This window comes from Austrofundulus limnaeus, unplaced genomic scaffold, assembly GCF_001266775.1.
Source record: "Austrofundulus limnaeus strain Quisiro unplaced genomic scaffold, Austrofundulus_limnaeus-1.0 Scaffold372, whole genome shotgun sequence".
Taxonomy (NCBI): Eukaryota; Metazoa; Chordata; class Actinopteri; order Cyprinodontiformes; family Rivulidae; genus Austrofundulus; species Austrofundulus limnaeus.
The window spans coordinates 44376-61943 of NW_013952774.1; the positions used below are offsets into that span (position 1 = coordinate 44376).

At 36.7% G+C, this 17568-nt stretch overlaps 1 protein-coding gene across 1 annotated transcript; it reads left to right on the forward strand.

Moving 5' to 3' along the window:
- The first annotated feature begins 558 nt into the window (after positions 1-558).
- Positions 559-16815, forward strand: abca4a (ATP-binding cassette, sub-family A (ABC1), member 4a). The gene is made up of 8 exons (XM_014023474.1): positions 559-737; positions 4263-4371; positions 6090-6183; positions 6953-7094; positions 7381-7499; positions 12870-12991; positions 14821-15012; positions 16804-16815. Exons 2-8 carry the CDS (start codon positions 4306-4308, stop codon positions 16813-16815), a joined length of 747 nt encoding a protein of 248 aa, XP_013878928.1. The 5' UTR covers positions 559-737; positions 4263-4305.
- Positions 16816-17568: the final 753 nt, after the last annotated feature.

Genomic DNA, 17568 nt, shown 5'->3' on the forward strand with positions numbered 1-17568 from the left:
TCTGGTGAAAATTTCATGTCATTAGCACCTCTAGTAATATATTTACTGAGAAAAATGGTGACGTGTTCAATACTTATTTTACCCGCTGAATGCATAACATTTATGGGTAATAAATACCATTAAACACTGTAATGTTATTATTAATTACATTTTTCTATTATAAACAGTGATAATAATTTATTATTAATAATAAAACTTTTATTAAATTAAATCTTAATAACATGCTGCAACCACCCCCAATTTTGTAACATTTGACCTTTTTACATAATTTGCTATAATAATTTAGTTTGTCTAAACCTTCCCTGAGTAACAGAGTCAAATGCAAAAGTGTTTCCTCTAGTTCAAAGCTGAAACCAGGGGGGGCAAAAACTGGTTAGAACAGCTACAAATCTATAACTAGCTGAACAATAGCTAAAAGCTAAGCTTGTAGCTCAGCTGAAGTGCGTCGCTGGCCCTTTAAGAGATGTTTTGCCTCAGCACGTGCTCGCCTTATATGGAGCAGCAACAAACAGTGACCGTTAGTTACCTCTGCAGTTCCTCTGCTTGGCATCAAGCTGCGCTATAAAAGCCTGGCGGAGAAGAAAAAACAGTTTTGTAAAGACACTGATACAGAGAACACGGAGGAGCATCGCAACCTCGGAGGAAACTCATTTATTTCCACTTTTTTTGTTTCACCATCTGGGAAAAAAAGACTGCAGTTTATGAGGCAGAGAAGTGAATATTCACACAAGATTAAGGTTGGTCACTTAAAGTCTTTATGAGTTTTTTTTTTTTTTTTTTTTTTTTTTTTTTGAGGGGGGAAGGATTTGCGAGTTTCTTTGTTAGACAAAGATGTACCAGAGAGCCATTTGTAACACTTTATGTTACAGTTTACTAATTCTTTATTAGTTTAATTACATAAAGTTACTAAAAAAAAACGCAACATTTTTTGTCGCCTGGAAATGAATTTAATGCGCTCTGTTTATAATTTAATTATCATCAAATGTAATGAATTTTGACACTGCGGACTTACAAAAACAACACATGTTTATGGTCGAATAACGCTTTTAAAAGAATGACATTCGGCCTTTCGTTTCTTTTAGCGTATTTATCTGTCCATCTGGACATGTCTGGAGTCTGCAAGGACTAACATCAAGCTTGTTAGAGTGAAATATAAAGCTTCCGGTGATGCACTTCAAAATAAAAGTCGGCTCGTTGCAACGCAAGGTTTTACTTCATTTAACGCTGAGCGAAAAGCTATTTTAGAGTAACTTTAAAGTATATGTTGTGTGAAATTGATTTAATATACATCTATGTGAATACCACGACCAATTGTGACTGTTAATGGAGAAGTGCAGTTATTTGCGCTTTTATTTTGAAGGGTGTATATTTTTGTAGCTTTAATTTGTCTGACTTGATGCTGTAGGTGCTCGCGTCTACCTCGAATGAACGACAGTAACCCCAGTCCCACTGAACAATGAAAGAAGAGGAAAGTCAGTTTGTCATGGGATGGTTTTTTGATAGATTTAAATGAAATGTGGTCGTGCTGCTAAAGGTTGTTTTGAAAAGCAACCAACTCTCGCTTTGTTTTTATTTCTTTAACTATCAAGTAGTATTTTTTTTATTTGATGAAAGACGTCTGGAACTATAGCGTTTTTTTTAATCTTTTTATTGTAATGTCTTTATGAACATACAGCATAGCCGACTTGTCTGCTGTGATGATGATGCTGCGGCGTCGATAACTCGATTTTTGTTCCGTTTTTAGAGTTGCACAAAACATTCACAGGATGTGTCTCATTTTCTCTTTTAATGCAAGGAAATGTATTAGCACGGTGTCACTTTGATTGAACCCTTAGGTGTTGCATGAAAACAATGAAGTTGGGGGTGGGGGGGTCTGCCTCGTGACACGTGAGCAAGAAATGATGGTAAACAAGTATTAATGTGATTTCTCTGCGTGGTCACCGCTAGAGGCGCTCGCGCTCTGCACCAATCCGAACTGCTGCTCACTGAGCTGAAATAACAGGAAAAATAATTTTAAAAAAGCTATTTTCTATGCAAGCTGCGTATATAATGTCTATCACATCCTCTATTAATAAAACCATTAAAAACAAACCATCAAACTGGTTGTAACATAACATGGTTAGAATTAGTGGAAGATGCAGACTGTACAATAAATATGAGCCAACTCATAAATCACGTGCTTTTTTCCCTATGTAACAATGATTAAATATATTGCATTGTCCAAATATTAGATTTAGTGCTTTAAATATAGCTAAAAGGTGCATGTTTGTTTTATAATGTTTGAATAAAGTGACAGTGCTTTTCTTTTACATTAGTGCAGAGGAGCCCAAAGTGGGGCCCGTGGGCCAAATTTGGCCCGCCAAGCCATTTGATTTGGCCCACCAACAGTTGCCAAAGTTACAAGGTTGTAAGCTGTTATCCTATGTAGAAACACAGTGTTTCCATTGGTCAAATGACTATATAAAAGGGCTGTAGTGAAGGTAGTTTTCATTCATGGTGCTGACTTTATCTTTGATTTATTAGGATTAAACATGAAACATGAAACAACAACAAGAAATATTTAGATCAGATTTAACCCCACATGTAGATTTGCACACTTTATAATACCACAAAAACTCATATTTTATCAATTTATAAAACGTCCCATGAGCCTTTGCTACTTGAGCGTATGGCAGACTTTCTCCAAGTGCACAGAATAAAACAAAAGAGGGCCATTGCACAGCTTAATCGTTAAAAATAAAGGACTTTACTTTAAAAAGTATTTGTATTTCATGTATTATATTACTGCATTTGGCCCCGATAGATTTTCATTTTAGCCCACTCAAGGAAAATGTTTGGGCACCCCGCATTAGTGTTTTTTTTTTAAGTGGAATACCTTTAATGATTCAGAAGAGGTGGATCTGAACAGGCGATATGTTAGGTCACTCAATGTGCTGTCCCTTGATTCCAAAGTTCCTGTTAGTTTTTTTTTTTTTTTTCTTATTTCGAAATCTTCAACAGTCCAAAATTTATACAGAGTTGTGGTTTATATTTACACAAAATTAGTTTTAGTAAATCAATGCCTGTATTTTATTTATATTCATAACAGAAGGAGGGGGTGATATGGATGTAGTCATCTGGCTCTGATTCTTCTCTCTCTCTTTTTGTTCACAAATTTAATTTAATTTATATCATGGTTAAGCGTAAGTGGGTTTTTATTTTTATGTAAAAAAATCAGTTCTGAGACAATTTAAGAAATGTCACAATTTAGAAAAGGATTTTGCAACAGGTTAAATAATCAGCAGAGCGCTTCATGTTTGAACATCACTCTGTCCTTGGCTGATCTGGTTCGACTTTCCCCGACAGCCAATCAGCTTCATTCTGTATAAAGGCCATTCAGCTTGTGATTCTTTCATTGGAGAAAATTAAGTTTTACCTCAAAATGAAAGATTGTTTTACTCTGAGAACAACTACATCCCCTTTTTTAAATGGTCACCAAGACCTGATGCTAAATCTTTACCAAAGACTTGTGTCCTCAAACTGAATAAACACAAAGGTAGAAACTTTATGCAATCATTATTGAACTTTGTGGATGAAACTATTCGATTGAGGATAAACAGTGAAAGTATCCTTTAATCCTTTTTTCCAACATTTACATAAAATGCGTTATTGTGTTTAAGTGGCTTAACTCTGGCGTGATGCAGCTATACCTTTTATGACCTGACTGCCACCCCCCACCCCCCACCCACTCATTCTCCCACATGAAGTGCTTAAACTTTGGACTGATGAGTTTACATTAAGCAAACCAGAATTTGCTGGATTTGCCAGCTTTTCTCAGTCGACGGTTGACTTGAAGCCCTGCTCTTTCTTTTATTTTACCAGGTGAATGCTTTAGCATCGTTTTCATCCAGTGAAGTATCTGAGTTTTCTCAAAGCATCTTATTCTTTTTAATCTATTATCATTTATTAAGTTTTTTTTAATAATAATCATTGCGTGACTATTTAGTTTTTATGCCTGTCTGTGACACAACCAGCTGGATGAAACTGCCTGTTTCAGCTTTTGTGAGTTTGGTTATGGTTTGTTGACGTCATAAATTTTTGTTCTGCTTTCAAATCAGTTTTCTGCACCAACATCTGTGAGATTTTATTTTCGCAGGAAGGCGGCGAGTTAAATCTGCGTCTTTGTCACGATCCAGAGTGTGATTTGGCAACATTGTGGCTGTCAGTTAGTTTTGAGTCATGCAGAGTTGCAGTTTTTTGACCTTGTTTTTGTGGCGTTGCAGTGAGGAGCTGGAGTTTGCTCAGTGAGGTTGGGAAGACGACAACATGGCGGTCTCCACTCAGCTGGGGCTGCTGCTGTGGAAGAACTTCACCTACAGACGGAGACAGACTGTGAGTTGGAGGGGCGTTGACCCCTGCTTTAAAGGGGTTAAGAAGGGGCGCTGAAAAATGTTGTTCTGACAACTGTTTTCTGTTTAAAACGTTGATGTTTTTATGTTTAAATTATTTCCTAAATTCACTCAAATTTATTTTTTTATTGTCATGATGTCTTAAAGGGGACATATCATGCAAAATCCACTTTTTTAACTGTTAAATACATCGTAAATAATCGAAACCCCCTCTATCAAACTAGAATGATCCAGTCTGGAAGCTGGAGGGGAGGGTGTGCAGCGCCTTGTTTAGATTTACAGAGACAGCCTCAAAAGGAGTTGATCTAAGACACGCCACGGAAAAGGGGTGAAGGAGGGGCTTGTGGAGTTACAGTAAGGAGGAATTCAAACCAAAAATATTGCAGTTCCACTTTAAATATCCCAACTGAATGATTAAAATGTGGAAAATAAGGATTTAAAAGCATCAAATGTCTCCTTTAACTGTGTGATAACAGCAGTCAGGCTAGTTTAAATACAGCCTGAACAACAAAGGGGTGTCTGTCCTCTCAGACCTTACATTAATCTAAACCCACATCCAAAAGATTTCAACCTTAAAATAAATCATTCTTACAAGAGGACAATTACAAAAATGACTGTGATATAATTGTTTCTTTACACTTTTGTTAAAAAGTGTAACAGTTTATAGCTAGCTGTGAGTAAGCCAAAGATGTAAAGAGGTGTATGCTCACATGCTAATGCTACGCTGATTTGATTCAGTTTGAAACGTCAGCATGTTGCTTCTTTATGGTGAGGAGAGGTTCATCTGCATACAGTTAGACCGTTTGTCCATCAAACAGAAGCAGCTCCTCTTGGCGACAGCTGGAGTGGTGTGACTTTTCAGGCCAGTCTCTTTTCATCAAACACAGTCTGGCTTTTTTAGGACATCAGCTTTAGTCTTTATCCGCCACACTGCTGCTCTTTCAGGCAGGCAGCTGAAGCTCGGGGGCCATATGGTGCAGATGGAAAAACCTGTAGTCTATTAAAGCCAGTAGAGCTCAGGGGTAGACATAACCATTGTTTAGGTTGTCCGAGACAACCTATTTTTCATTTTGAAAAACCAGATCCTGTACCAAGAAAAAAAAGACCTTGATTAAAGTTCTCTGCCGCGGGTGTTTGGTTAGGTTAGGTTGTAACCTGTTATCCTATGTAGAAACACAGTGTTTCCGTTGGTCAAATGACTATATAAAAGGGCTGTAGTGAAGGTAGTTTTCATTCATGGTGCTGACTTTATGTTTGATTTATTAGGATTAAACATGAAACATGAAATGACAAGAAATATTTAGATCAGATTTAACCCCACATGTAGATTTGCACACTTTATAATACCTCAAAAACTCATATTTTATCAATTTATGAAATGTCCCATGAGCCTTTGCTACTTGAGCAAATGGCAGACTTTCTCCAAGTGCACAGACTAAAACAAAATAGGGCCATTTCATAGCTTAATCTTTAAAAATAAAGGACTTTACTTTAAAAAGTATTTGAATTTCATATATTATATTACTGCATTTGCCCCCGATAGATTTTCATTTTGGCCCACTCAAGGAAAATGTTTGGGCACCCCTGCTGTAAAGGTTTAAAAACATTTATTTTGACTTTAGGGGTAAATTATCGTATTGATTGTACACTTTTTTCTAGGAATGATTGAATAATTGTATTTTATTGTCCTTTATGTCTTAGATCCAGCTGCTGATTGAGATCATCTGGCCTTTGTTTATCTTTTTCATCCTGATTTCGGTCCGAACACATTATCCACCCCATGAACAACACCAGTGTAAGTCAATATATCTCACCAAATCTTGTAAATAATGAGTTTTGGTCATTTTAAAGGTTTATACATAAAACCTCTAATTTCCTATTATTTTAGGGCTGTTAGTTTTAGTGTTTAGTCTTTATTTCATATTTCCAAAATTTACTTTGAAATGAAGTTATCAGCCTCTGCTACTTTTCTATGACTTTTAGTCCTGTTTAGGAAAAACATCCCCCTCTCGTTTCAAGGAAAGCTTGACACATTAGTCATCTGAGGTCCTTGCTGCTGACACCAGAGGATTTTTTGGATTTGTCAATACTTGTTTGCACTTTGTGAATTCATGATAAGAGCTTCAGCTGTAAGGTTAAAGAATCTTTAAGAGTGCAGCTGGTTCCACCTTTTTTTTTTTTTGTTTGCCTTGTCAGCGACTGAAAGTACCAAAATTGCTATTTTTATTGGAATGAAAAGCATCAAACAGCAAAAAAATAAATAATAAATAAATAAAACTTTAATAATTTATCATTTTATTTTAGAGCATTTTCAATAAACAGTAGTAAATAAATAAAAATTTGTTTCGCATGGCTAATGAATAATTTACAAGCACATTTTCCAGTGGAAATGTTAAATAAAATTTTATTAAATAAACCTTGAGCAATTACTCAAGCCCAGCTTTTTGAAGTTATATTTTTAATTAGATTTTTACATTTTTATTATTCTACTGAAATTTAATTTAAAGCTCATCATACAAATTGCTTGCTTTTTTTTTAAAAAGAATGTATTTCTTTCATTCTAGGCCACTTTCCCAACAAGGCGATGCCATCCGCAGGTACCCTTCCCTGGGTGCAGGGCATTATCTGTAACGCCAACAACCCCTGCTTTCGTAATCCTACCCCAGGAGAGACTCCGGGCATTGTGGGAAACTTTAATGACTCCATGTGAGTAACATGATCCTGAAATGGATGAGTTAATGCAGAGATTTCTTCTCTTTGGCTTTGTATCACTAACTCACCAATGTATTTTTAATTTATTTAATCTTTATTTAACTGGGGGAAGAAAAAAATCACTAAGAATCAAAAATCTTTTCCTGAGTGCTCTAAGCACTCGTGATAATTGCTTATCAACATTGTAATTTAGACTTCAAAGGAGTGTGCAAACACAACATGGAGATTCTTCCCTTCTTTTCAAGCACGTCTAATTAAAGTTTTTTTCATCTTTTATCAGAATCTCGCGTTTGTTCAACGATGCCAAGAAGATCCTGCTGTACACTCAGAACGATAAGAGCTTTGAAGGCTACAAAGGACTGCTGAGGGCTCTCAGGAAGCTTCAGAAGGACACTCCTCGTAAGGACACGTCTTTACTGATCTACTTGTTGGGTCCTTTTTAATGTGTGGACTGAAATGTTTACTGTGACCTAAGTTATCTTCTCATTCTCGCTGATCTTTTATTTTATCCATCTTACTAATACGGACTTAATGGAACACAACGTTTGATTTCCAATGTAGCAGGCACAGTTAGATAATTAATACAGAGTAGATGCAGCATTAATAATTTAAAATATATATATGTTTTGAGCATAAAATCAGTTGGCTGTTAAACATCAAACACAGCTGATTTTAGTTGTTATCATCAGCAGTTTATGCCAAACAGGGTGGCCCGGCATCCCAGCAGAAGTTGGTGGTGAAAGAAGACAGGAAATGTAGAAAACTGTACTCCACCCTCACCAAAGTTTGCAGTTTGTCGTCACTGGAATTTCGCTGCTTCCTGTCCTCATCCCAGATAGTGTGTTGCAGATAAAGTAGCAGCATTCCAGGAAAAACAGATTTATTAGATTTGTGATCAGGGTAGTGGTTTCAGCGTAGCGTCAAAGGTCGTGTTTCCAAATTAACGTCTTGTCCATGACGTCGTGCACTGACGAAGAAGTAATTAAGCTAGGAAGGGAAACTGTGTGGAGCTCTCTCCGAACTAAAGACACACAACATGTTACGTGTTCTCTTCCTTTCAGTTTTTGTCATTCACAGAGGTTGCGATGGAAGTAATATGAAAAGACAGGACAACCGGGACAAAAGATAAAAACAAATATAAGGGAACTTCTTAAACAAATTGTACTTCGAATGAACAAAACGAGTGGCGTGTATCCTGAAATGCTCGCCACCTTTTTGACACTGTTTTGTTCTAGCTTGTATTTACCACTGAAAGACTGCTAAAAGCTCATGAGTCTAATTAAACTACGTGTTCTTTTCTTTGTTCCATTACCCTTGCTTTTACTACAACTGTGTTTTTTGTTCTCATTTGGTTTCTATAAATGGGTGAGGCTTAGCTATTTTTCTAATAAGCCCCTAATATAATTATGCATCAAGTATAATAGGTCTTTTATTTGTGGTTGTGCAGCAAAACACAATAAAGCTCTTCTTTTTATGGCGATAGTGAGAGATATTCTCTTTGCCTTCTTGCAATTAATTAGATCCCAGTAGTAGATTATCTTCCTCCTATACAGTCTTCAGGTGACATTAACCTAGAATGAACTGAGCCCTAAGTTTGTTTGTTTATTCAGTCAGTCCTAGAGGCAGACTGATCCTTCAGTCTACCAAATTTAATTGGCTGATCAGTTTTATATATATTTTTTTCTTTAATGAGAAGGCTCTTCTTTATTTATTAGTATACACATTTTTAAGGGCTGATATTTTTATACACGTTTAAGTTAAGCAGTTATTGCTTTATGTAGTTAAATGAAAAATAATATATACAAATCTGTATTATTATTATTTTTATCCTTTTTGTTTCCCTGCCAGAAAACAGCAATTGGTGCACCCCTTGTAGCATACATCCTTTGTTTAGTCTAAAGCTCTTTTTGCTGTTGTTAAGTTGTCAGCCTGGTTGTGGTTTTGGAATCATGTATTCCAAAATACAAGTTTGACTGGTGATATCTCAGGTTTTTAAGGTGTGTTTTAGTATTGAAGAGGATGAGCAGCGCTGAAACATGTACAGACTTGTGTATTGTTTAACTTCTAAAATGGATTTGTTTCTAATAACTGAGATTTAGAAGATGTAATGACAGTCAGACAAAGATAAGGCTAATTAAATTGTAATTAGTCTTTTCATTTTAATGATACACCTTCTAGAGTTGTAGAACCTCAGGGGTATTTGTTTGTAGTGAAGTGGGAGATGTGACTTCCTACCGAGACACTAATTAGACTCTATTAGGACTCCCTGGTTGGTAACCGCTGAGTATTAAAAACATAAACACTCAAGGAGAGCTGAGGATTGAAAATGGATGATGTTTGAATCATAATCTCATTTTAGAAAGAGCTAATGTGTAGGACTGGTAGGACATGGTGATTCAATAGGGTTTTCAAAACAATGCAGCTCGATTTGATTCATTTTCAATATTGATACACATCATTTTATAGTCATCGCTCAATGGACTATTTCGCGGATACCGTTTAGCGCCGCCGACTGGAAGAGTCGCACAATGGTTTGTGGGATTTTTTGGGGGCAAAAAAAAAAAAAAAGAAAAGAAAAGTAAATGATGGAACAGGTTATAAATGTCTAAAGTTGTGATTTTTGTGTGTGTTAAAATGTTTATTTTGATTCATGAGGTACCAACTTCTAATCAGAAAAAGGACAAACTTGTCCAGATCCTTTACCTGCTCAAATGTTGGGATTATTGCCTAAAATAGCAGACTGGACATGCAAAATAGAGGCAAGGATACTGTTGTGCACTAATATAATGTAATAATTACTATAGTATGGCATTTTATTAAATCTAGTTTTGCAAGAGAAAGTCCCAGTATACAGTGATCATATTAACAATGCTGAGCCGTGGGGCTGGATGATAAACATTTAATCTAAATATAATCTTAAGGCAGGCTGACCTATGATTTATTAAATGTTCAGTATGCAACATCCTTCTTGGCCACACATCAAATTTGGCTTAAATATTAATTCAAATATGAGTTTTTGTTTTAACGGTGGTAAATACATTTGTTTTTGTGATATGTAGCTTTCTGTATAGTGTATGTTATTGTTATTAAATAAACCATATAGCAATGTGGTCAAGTTTTAACATAGTCCATACCTATATTTGTAATATTAAGTGATTAAAATGGTCTGTAGTCAGGAAATATGATACGTAGCCCAGATCGATGTAAACTACGTCAACATATTTAGCGCAAGATCTACTAGACCGAGTAGCGACAATCTTGTGTTTTCATTATTCTTTATATTTAAACTTATTTTCTTGTATCGTGATCATTATTGCACATATACACAAGTATAACACTGCACAGCGATCTCCACGACCCATTTTCACAATCATTTAATTCACACACCAGCACCGGATGCACCCAAACTAGACCATGATGCTTTGCGTTAGGCAAAGATAGCGGTATCCGCGAAATAGTCCATGCCACTAACTCAACAAAACCAGCAAAATATTATAAAATTATTTTATATATTTATAATTATAAAAAAATGTGTCAAAACATTTGCTTTTAAGGACAGAGGTGTTTCCTGAATACTGCAGGTCATTTCGCTTTGATCTCACTTGCAACTTGCTAGTCCTCCCTCTGAACAGGAACCACAGTGTTATACTGCCCCCTAAGGATTGGAGGGGGGTGGGAGGTATCAATATTAAAAAAATATAAAAAATAATTCATTGATATTTGGATTTGTATACACAGCCCGACTAATGTCAAACACTCTTGTTCAGAGCTATGGGTTGAATGAGTTCAAGTAAGGGAGAACCAACAGACAGGAACACTCTGTTCTCTTTCACTTCCTCCCAAGTGGGGTTCACTTGAAGCATAGGGTTTCCTGTATTTGTATGTGTGCAATGTCTTATGATGGTTAAAAAAAGTTAGTGTCAGAGGAATAGAAGTAATGAAAAAGTAAACAATAATCTAAAAGCTGTATTTGAGAAATCAAAATATGATGGAGGCGATATGAGTAATTATGTCCTCTTTGTAAAGAATGATTGATCTTTATGATAAAAGGGGCAGTAAATGTTTTCTTGAGGGTAAGATCATTGAGCATCAAGCTTTACTAACATAAAATCAAATCTTCAGCTCTCTCAGTAGATAAATGGAAAAAGTGACTCAAGAAGAACAGAAAAGTATTGCTATGCCAGAGAAAAATTTAGGGAGGAAGGAAGTTTGAGATAAGGAAGTAGGGAGTATTTGGACCAAAGTTGAGTACCCTTTAGTAACCTCTGCTGACTATAAAAGTTGCTGAGAAGTGAGAACTGTGTGTATTTGTGTGTTCTTGTGCACAGCTGAGTGGAGCCAGTGAAATCGTTTGACTTCTTTGGAATGTAGCAAAAGTACAAAGAGCTTTCAGAGTTCAGAGAAAATGGATTGTGTCTGGAAACAGTATGTGAATTTTTGATGTGACTCAGAATCGGTCAACATCGCCCACCTGTTGTGATGTGCATGTGTTCCTTTATGCTTCTGTAATATCGATATATCTCATGGACCACTGGTAAGAGTTTATTGAAACTCTCAAAATGCACATCTACGACTGATTGAACCCAATGTAGCATGATGGTCGCCACAATTTATTGACCTTAGAAAACATAAAAATGCCTTTAACTAAGTCAGATCTACTGACTTGGGGCCAAAGTTTGGTGTGAAATAATGAGTTATCCCTCAACATCTGTGAGATCTTTGGCGTCCATCGAGGAATGTTTGGTTTTATTTAATTCAATGAAACTCAAGTTTGAGTTATTAATTACTGATGTATGACCTGGGATATGGGACAGGCTGGAATAGGATTGGGTGGTATTGATCCTTTTCATTTCGTGATATAACTTTTACAAAATAATGTGGTATACTGTATTACAGAGGGGGAGGTATGGTCTGGTGTATTGATTAATTAATACTTAATGGAGAACCAGCTGCTTGTAAGAATTTACATGTGTATTGCAAGAGAGAGGCAGAGAAAAAAACTCAGCAGTCACAGAATGGCTATTGCTCATTATTATGTCAAACAGATTAAAAATACATTCAAGTGTGTCTTTTTAGGGTTTTAAGGTTCAAAATATTCTGCCTCTTGCCACGGTTGTATCTGTGCTGCTGCATACTTTTAGCTGGTCATAGTGCCAATAAAAATTGAAGTTATCTCCTCCTCTGCAGCAAGCTCACAGGTCTCATAAAAAATAAAAAAAATCACAGGTTTAAACCCAAAAGAATTCCAGCTATTTAAGAAACCTGCAGCAGGGTGGTCCAGAAGCTGTCAGTCAGCACTACACTGGACCACCTTTTCAGGAATTGGCGACTATGGCAAGTTTCTGTCACTACCTCGCTCTGAGTTTGTGTTTTGTACTTTTAATTTTACCTCGCTCGGAGGTTAAGAGGCCCCATTCTCTTCCGTTTGTCTTCTAAATGAGCTGAGGTGGTCAGAACATGCGTCAGTAACGTTATGGGGTGTCTTCTTAAAGAGTCTACATTGTTTATGTCCCAGTTTTCATAGCAGCCTTGTGGAAATTTGGGGCTTCACCTCATATGACTATAATTTTAAATATCATCACCATATTTTAACACTGCACTACAACGAAATACTGTCATACCGTCCAAGCCTAGCCCCGAATTATTTGAGACAGATGAGACGTTTGTCCAGTTTATGTCAAAGCAGGTGCACATTAGCCACATATTGTCATTTTAAGACTTCAGTGTCTTACAAATTTCTGACTAAAACAGTTTCTGTTTGTTTTCCAGGTTTTAAGCTGAAGGACTTTTTGAAAGACAATGAAACTCTTTCTGAATTTCTTCACCACAATGCATCTCTTCCTCACCATGCACTGAGGCAAATCCTAGAGGCTGAAGTCAACTTGGAGAAGGTAAGATCTAAGCAATTATATATATTTTTTGTGTGTGTTATCACTTATGTCATAACTTGACTCCCCTGTCCAAAACGCTCATGCATTAATATAATGACCTTGGCTTCAGTCAGCTGGACCACAGGATTCAGCTGCAGTACAGCTAAGCTTTTAATACCCAAGGAAAAAAAATCACAGTGAGTGGGTGGGGGTGGATGGGTGTACTATTGGGCAACAACCCATTTCTCATCTGGTTTAATGTATTTTTGTTTGGGGGATTGATACAAGTTTTCTGTTTTTCTTTCCTTTTGACAGCTCCCATTTTATCTCTTTATTAGATTCAGTGTTACCCCAAGAGTGTTGGCTGTGGGTGGGGGGGCTTTTGAACACAGAATAATAATCAACAGCAGAAACATTACTAGTGTTTATTAAAAGAGTGTGCACGCTTTTTTTAAATAATAATTACAGAACATGAAAAACTCTGGGTGGGTGATGGTGGGCTGCCCTCCTTTTATGGGAAATGCATCCATGCATTCCACATTTAATTTCCCTTAGCGTAAAAAATTATCTGTTTCTTAAAAAATCCCTACACGCTACTTCCTAAACATACGACAAAGACACACAACCTGTTTTGTCCCAGTCAAAAGAGTTCTATTGAAACAACTCACACTGCCTACGTGAAATGATTTGGCTTTCCTGTTCCACATCAGCAGCAGCTTCCAACCCCAGATCGTCACGTCATCCCTGCTTTGATGTCTAGTCATGTGACATAGCCTCTACACCCCGCCCCCACGATTCCCCTCACGTGCAGGGACAGACAAAAACACATCACAGCATCTGACTCACTCCCTTCTCCCAGGTATCGATTGATTGCAGAGGATCCTCCTCCAAACCCTTGACAGCAGAGATGTGAAAATTACCATCCAATCGTGGATGTAGTTGTTGTTGTAAAAAAATACACGAACCAAAGCAACGTGGCTTTGTGTTGTGGCAAACTCAAAATAAAGCGCAAACAGATAGACGTTAAATTAGAAAACCTCTGAAAGAGAAATGCGTTTGAAATTTCCATCTGATGATTAGTGCGATTCTCAATCCTCCGAGGCGAGAGTAAGCCCTGATGTTTTTCCAGTGAAAGGATTAGCAGCTGTGAGTGTGTGTGTTTGTGTGTGTGTTTGTGTGCATTATGTTTTCTAATAGACTTGATGGCATTACATAGAGCGGTCAAGGACATTTGGAAACGAGTGAGTGAGAGCCTCTTTCTGGTAAACAGCAGCATCTTGACTCTCTCTCAGAAAAAAACGAGCATCTGTCCCGTCAGTCCTTGGATGCTCTCACTCACGTTTCTGCAAACATCTTGTTCTTTAGGTGCAGCTACGAACCTTGTTTCCAGTATTACATCTTTTTTTTTGAATAAGTGAGATAGTTATTCATAAAAAGCTGTTATTTATTACAGATTTCGAAGAAGCTGAACATTGTCAAACCCTTTTTTTTTAAAACATGTATTGACATTTCTTACCTCATTGTTGATTTCTGTTATCGTTACATTTTTCTGATCTCAGTTAAGCTATTTTTGGTTTTGGTCTGAAATATAATAATCTTTAGTCAGTCGAAAACACATTTTAAGGGTACTTTCTATTGTGCTTTTATGACATACCACTGGTTTATTTAATCATACTGTAAATCTGTACCTGAAAAGTAAACTATGGCGTCTTTTCATAGTTTAGACACATATTGTTCTCCAAGTAAAACTTCATGACTTTTTTAATCGAAACAACACAAGAACAAATGGAATGCTTTTGTCCTTGTGTACTTTTCACTGAATCTTTTTTATTTTTTATTTTTTTATGTAGGTGCTCACTAAAGGTTTCGGATTTCATCTCAAAGACCTTTGCAACGTGACACCTCTGGAAGAGTTTGTCCACATCGCTGACCGTAATGTGTCCCGTTTAACCCAAGAAATCATTTGCAAGTCATCCATCGATTGGCTAAACGAAGCTCAAAACCACTTTCTCTCCAACTTGGATTTTCTAAAACCGATTCAGGTGAGTTTAATAAGTTTTAGTTTTACAAACTCTCTGTTATATTTTATTGTTTTTTAAAGGGATCCCTGGTTAGTTGTAACATTAGACTTTATTTGATAAACATATATATTTAACTGTAAAATAAAGACTGTAAAAATATTGTAGGCTGTTTAAAAATATATTTTAACACGGACGGAGCCATTTTATTTACACACAAAGCATTCTGGGTAAATGATGACATGGATAGGTCCTCAGTGTGAGCGAGCTATATCCACCATGAAGGTTAATCTTGGACAATATCTGATGATCAACTCTTTTAAATGAAACCAGAGAGCGTTGACAGAGAGGAGAAGGTAGAAATGACTCAGCCTGGAACTGAAAATATGGATGGAGGACAACAGAGCTGCTTCATGGAAGAAGAACCTCAGCTTAGCCCGTTAGCCTTTGCGCTAGCACCGACGCTATATTACCTTATATGTATTAGTTCGGCGCTAGCGCGACAAACTATACTGTTGTCCTCCATCCATATTTTCAGTTCCAGGCTGAGTCATTTCTACCTTCTCCTCTCTGTCAACGCTCTCTGGTTTCATTTAAAAGAGTCGATCATCAGATATTGTCCAAGATTAACCTTCAGGGTGGATGTAGCTCGCTAGCAGCCTCGCACCGAGGACCTATCCACGTCATCATTTACCCAGAATGCTTTGCGTGTAAATAAAACGGCCCCGTCTGTGTAATATATTTTTTAACTTTTAGTTTAAAAATGATAAAAACTGAACATCCTAGAGTATTTTTAGTCGTTATTTTACCATTAAAATATGTTTATTAAATAAAGTCTAATGTTACAACTAATCATGGATCCCTTTCATAATATACAAACTATCACTTATTATTACTTATGATATTTGCAGTATGTGATGAAAGACAATGAAATCCATTTTTGACTTTTCGTCTCTGCACATTGCCTTTTGTTGTTGCTGGTTTTCTTTGAGTGTGTTTCCTTATCCACTTTTCTCCTTACTATAATTAGTAATGTCCTTCCCGTGCGTGCATGCTCCCAGACAGCCTGCCCCTTCCCATAAACCTTTGACCTAAATATGAGCCAGGATACAGAAAGATAGCAAGAGGCAAACAAGACATTCTGATATACTGAACTACTGGATAGAGTGATAGAAAATGACTATTTCTCTTAAGAAGACAGAGATTCTAAACAAGCTTTTGAACAGTTTATATTTATTCTGTATCTTTCACCACATCATAGAAAAGAACATGGTGTCTTTTTCTCTAGTTTTACTCAGTTGAGTAAAACTAGAGAGAGTTCTGCCTCTTCTGAGGATTCCACCAAAATACACATTGTTCCTAAAATGAGTCCAAATTTTGCAAAAACATAATGCAACAGTAGATTTTTTTTTCCTATCATTTACAAAATATCATAAATCACGAGGACAGGAACTGTTACTTAACTCTCATCTTTATCCTGCATGTGGAACAGAGGAAGGGTGATACATTACTAGGAAGAAAAAGTGAGCATAGAAGAGTAGGAGATAAAACTCATTAAAGTCTCCTCCTTATTTCCCAGAGGGCCGTTTGCTTTTCAGTGACACCTGTGCTTTATCAGGTGTCAGGCATCCTGACAGCTGACAGCTTTAGTGTGATAGAAAAGAAAATACACACAAACACACCAGGGTACTACAGTGTGACACAGAAGCATACGAGGTCAAAACTTCATGGGCTTGTTGTTCTTTCTTGACTAACCTCTTAGCCCCTTCACAGTGTATTTTCTGTTTTTTTTGTTTGTTTTTTTTTTGCTTCCAGGGGCGGAGCTAGACTTTTTAGCAAGGGGTGGCCGAGGTGCTCTTTAGAGGGGAACATACTAATAAAGAAAAGCACTCTGAACTGAAAATTCAAGATGGCTGACACAGCTAATTACAAATGGCTTTAATTTAGGTGTTTTAAGAAACACTGAACTGAACTGTTTGATTATAGCTAAGAACGACCAAAACAGCATGCTGAATGCAAGTCACAATTTACTATCCAGCCATTTTTAGACATAGACTCCTGAAGATTAGTGTAGAAGTAGCCGAACACAAGTTATACCAAATTCTTAAACGCTAATCAAAAATTCACGGTGGCCCACTAAGCTAACTTTAAAAGACAATCAATCTGTCATTTTAAGATTTACTGAAATGAAAATTTTTATGGAGTGAATGTGATCACAAGAATGATCACATGCAGATTGCTGATGTTAATCCCAAATAAAGCTTACCACTAATGCTAATGCAAATTTTACAAAGGGGCTGTAATTTAGCCACTTTTAAAGCTACATAGCTGAAAATGTACATAGTACAGTAGTAGCAGAGAACAATCTTTAACAAAATCTAAATGTAAATACAAAATCCAAATTCTCCACCCGCTTGTCAGTTAATTGGGGATGGCCAATCAGGTGCCAGAGGTGGCACTTGCCACCCTGGCCACCCCTCTGGCTCCACCCCTTTTTGCTTCACTTTACCTCTTTCTTTCTTTCTTTCTTTCTTTCTTTCTTTCTTTCTTTCTTTCTTTCTTTCTTTCTTTCTTTCTTTC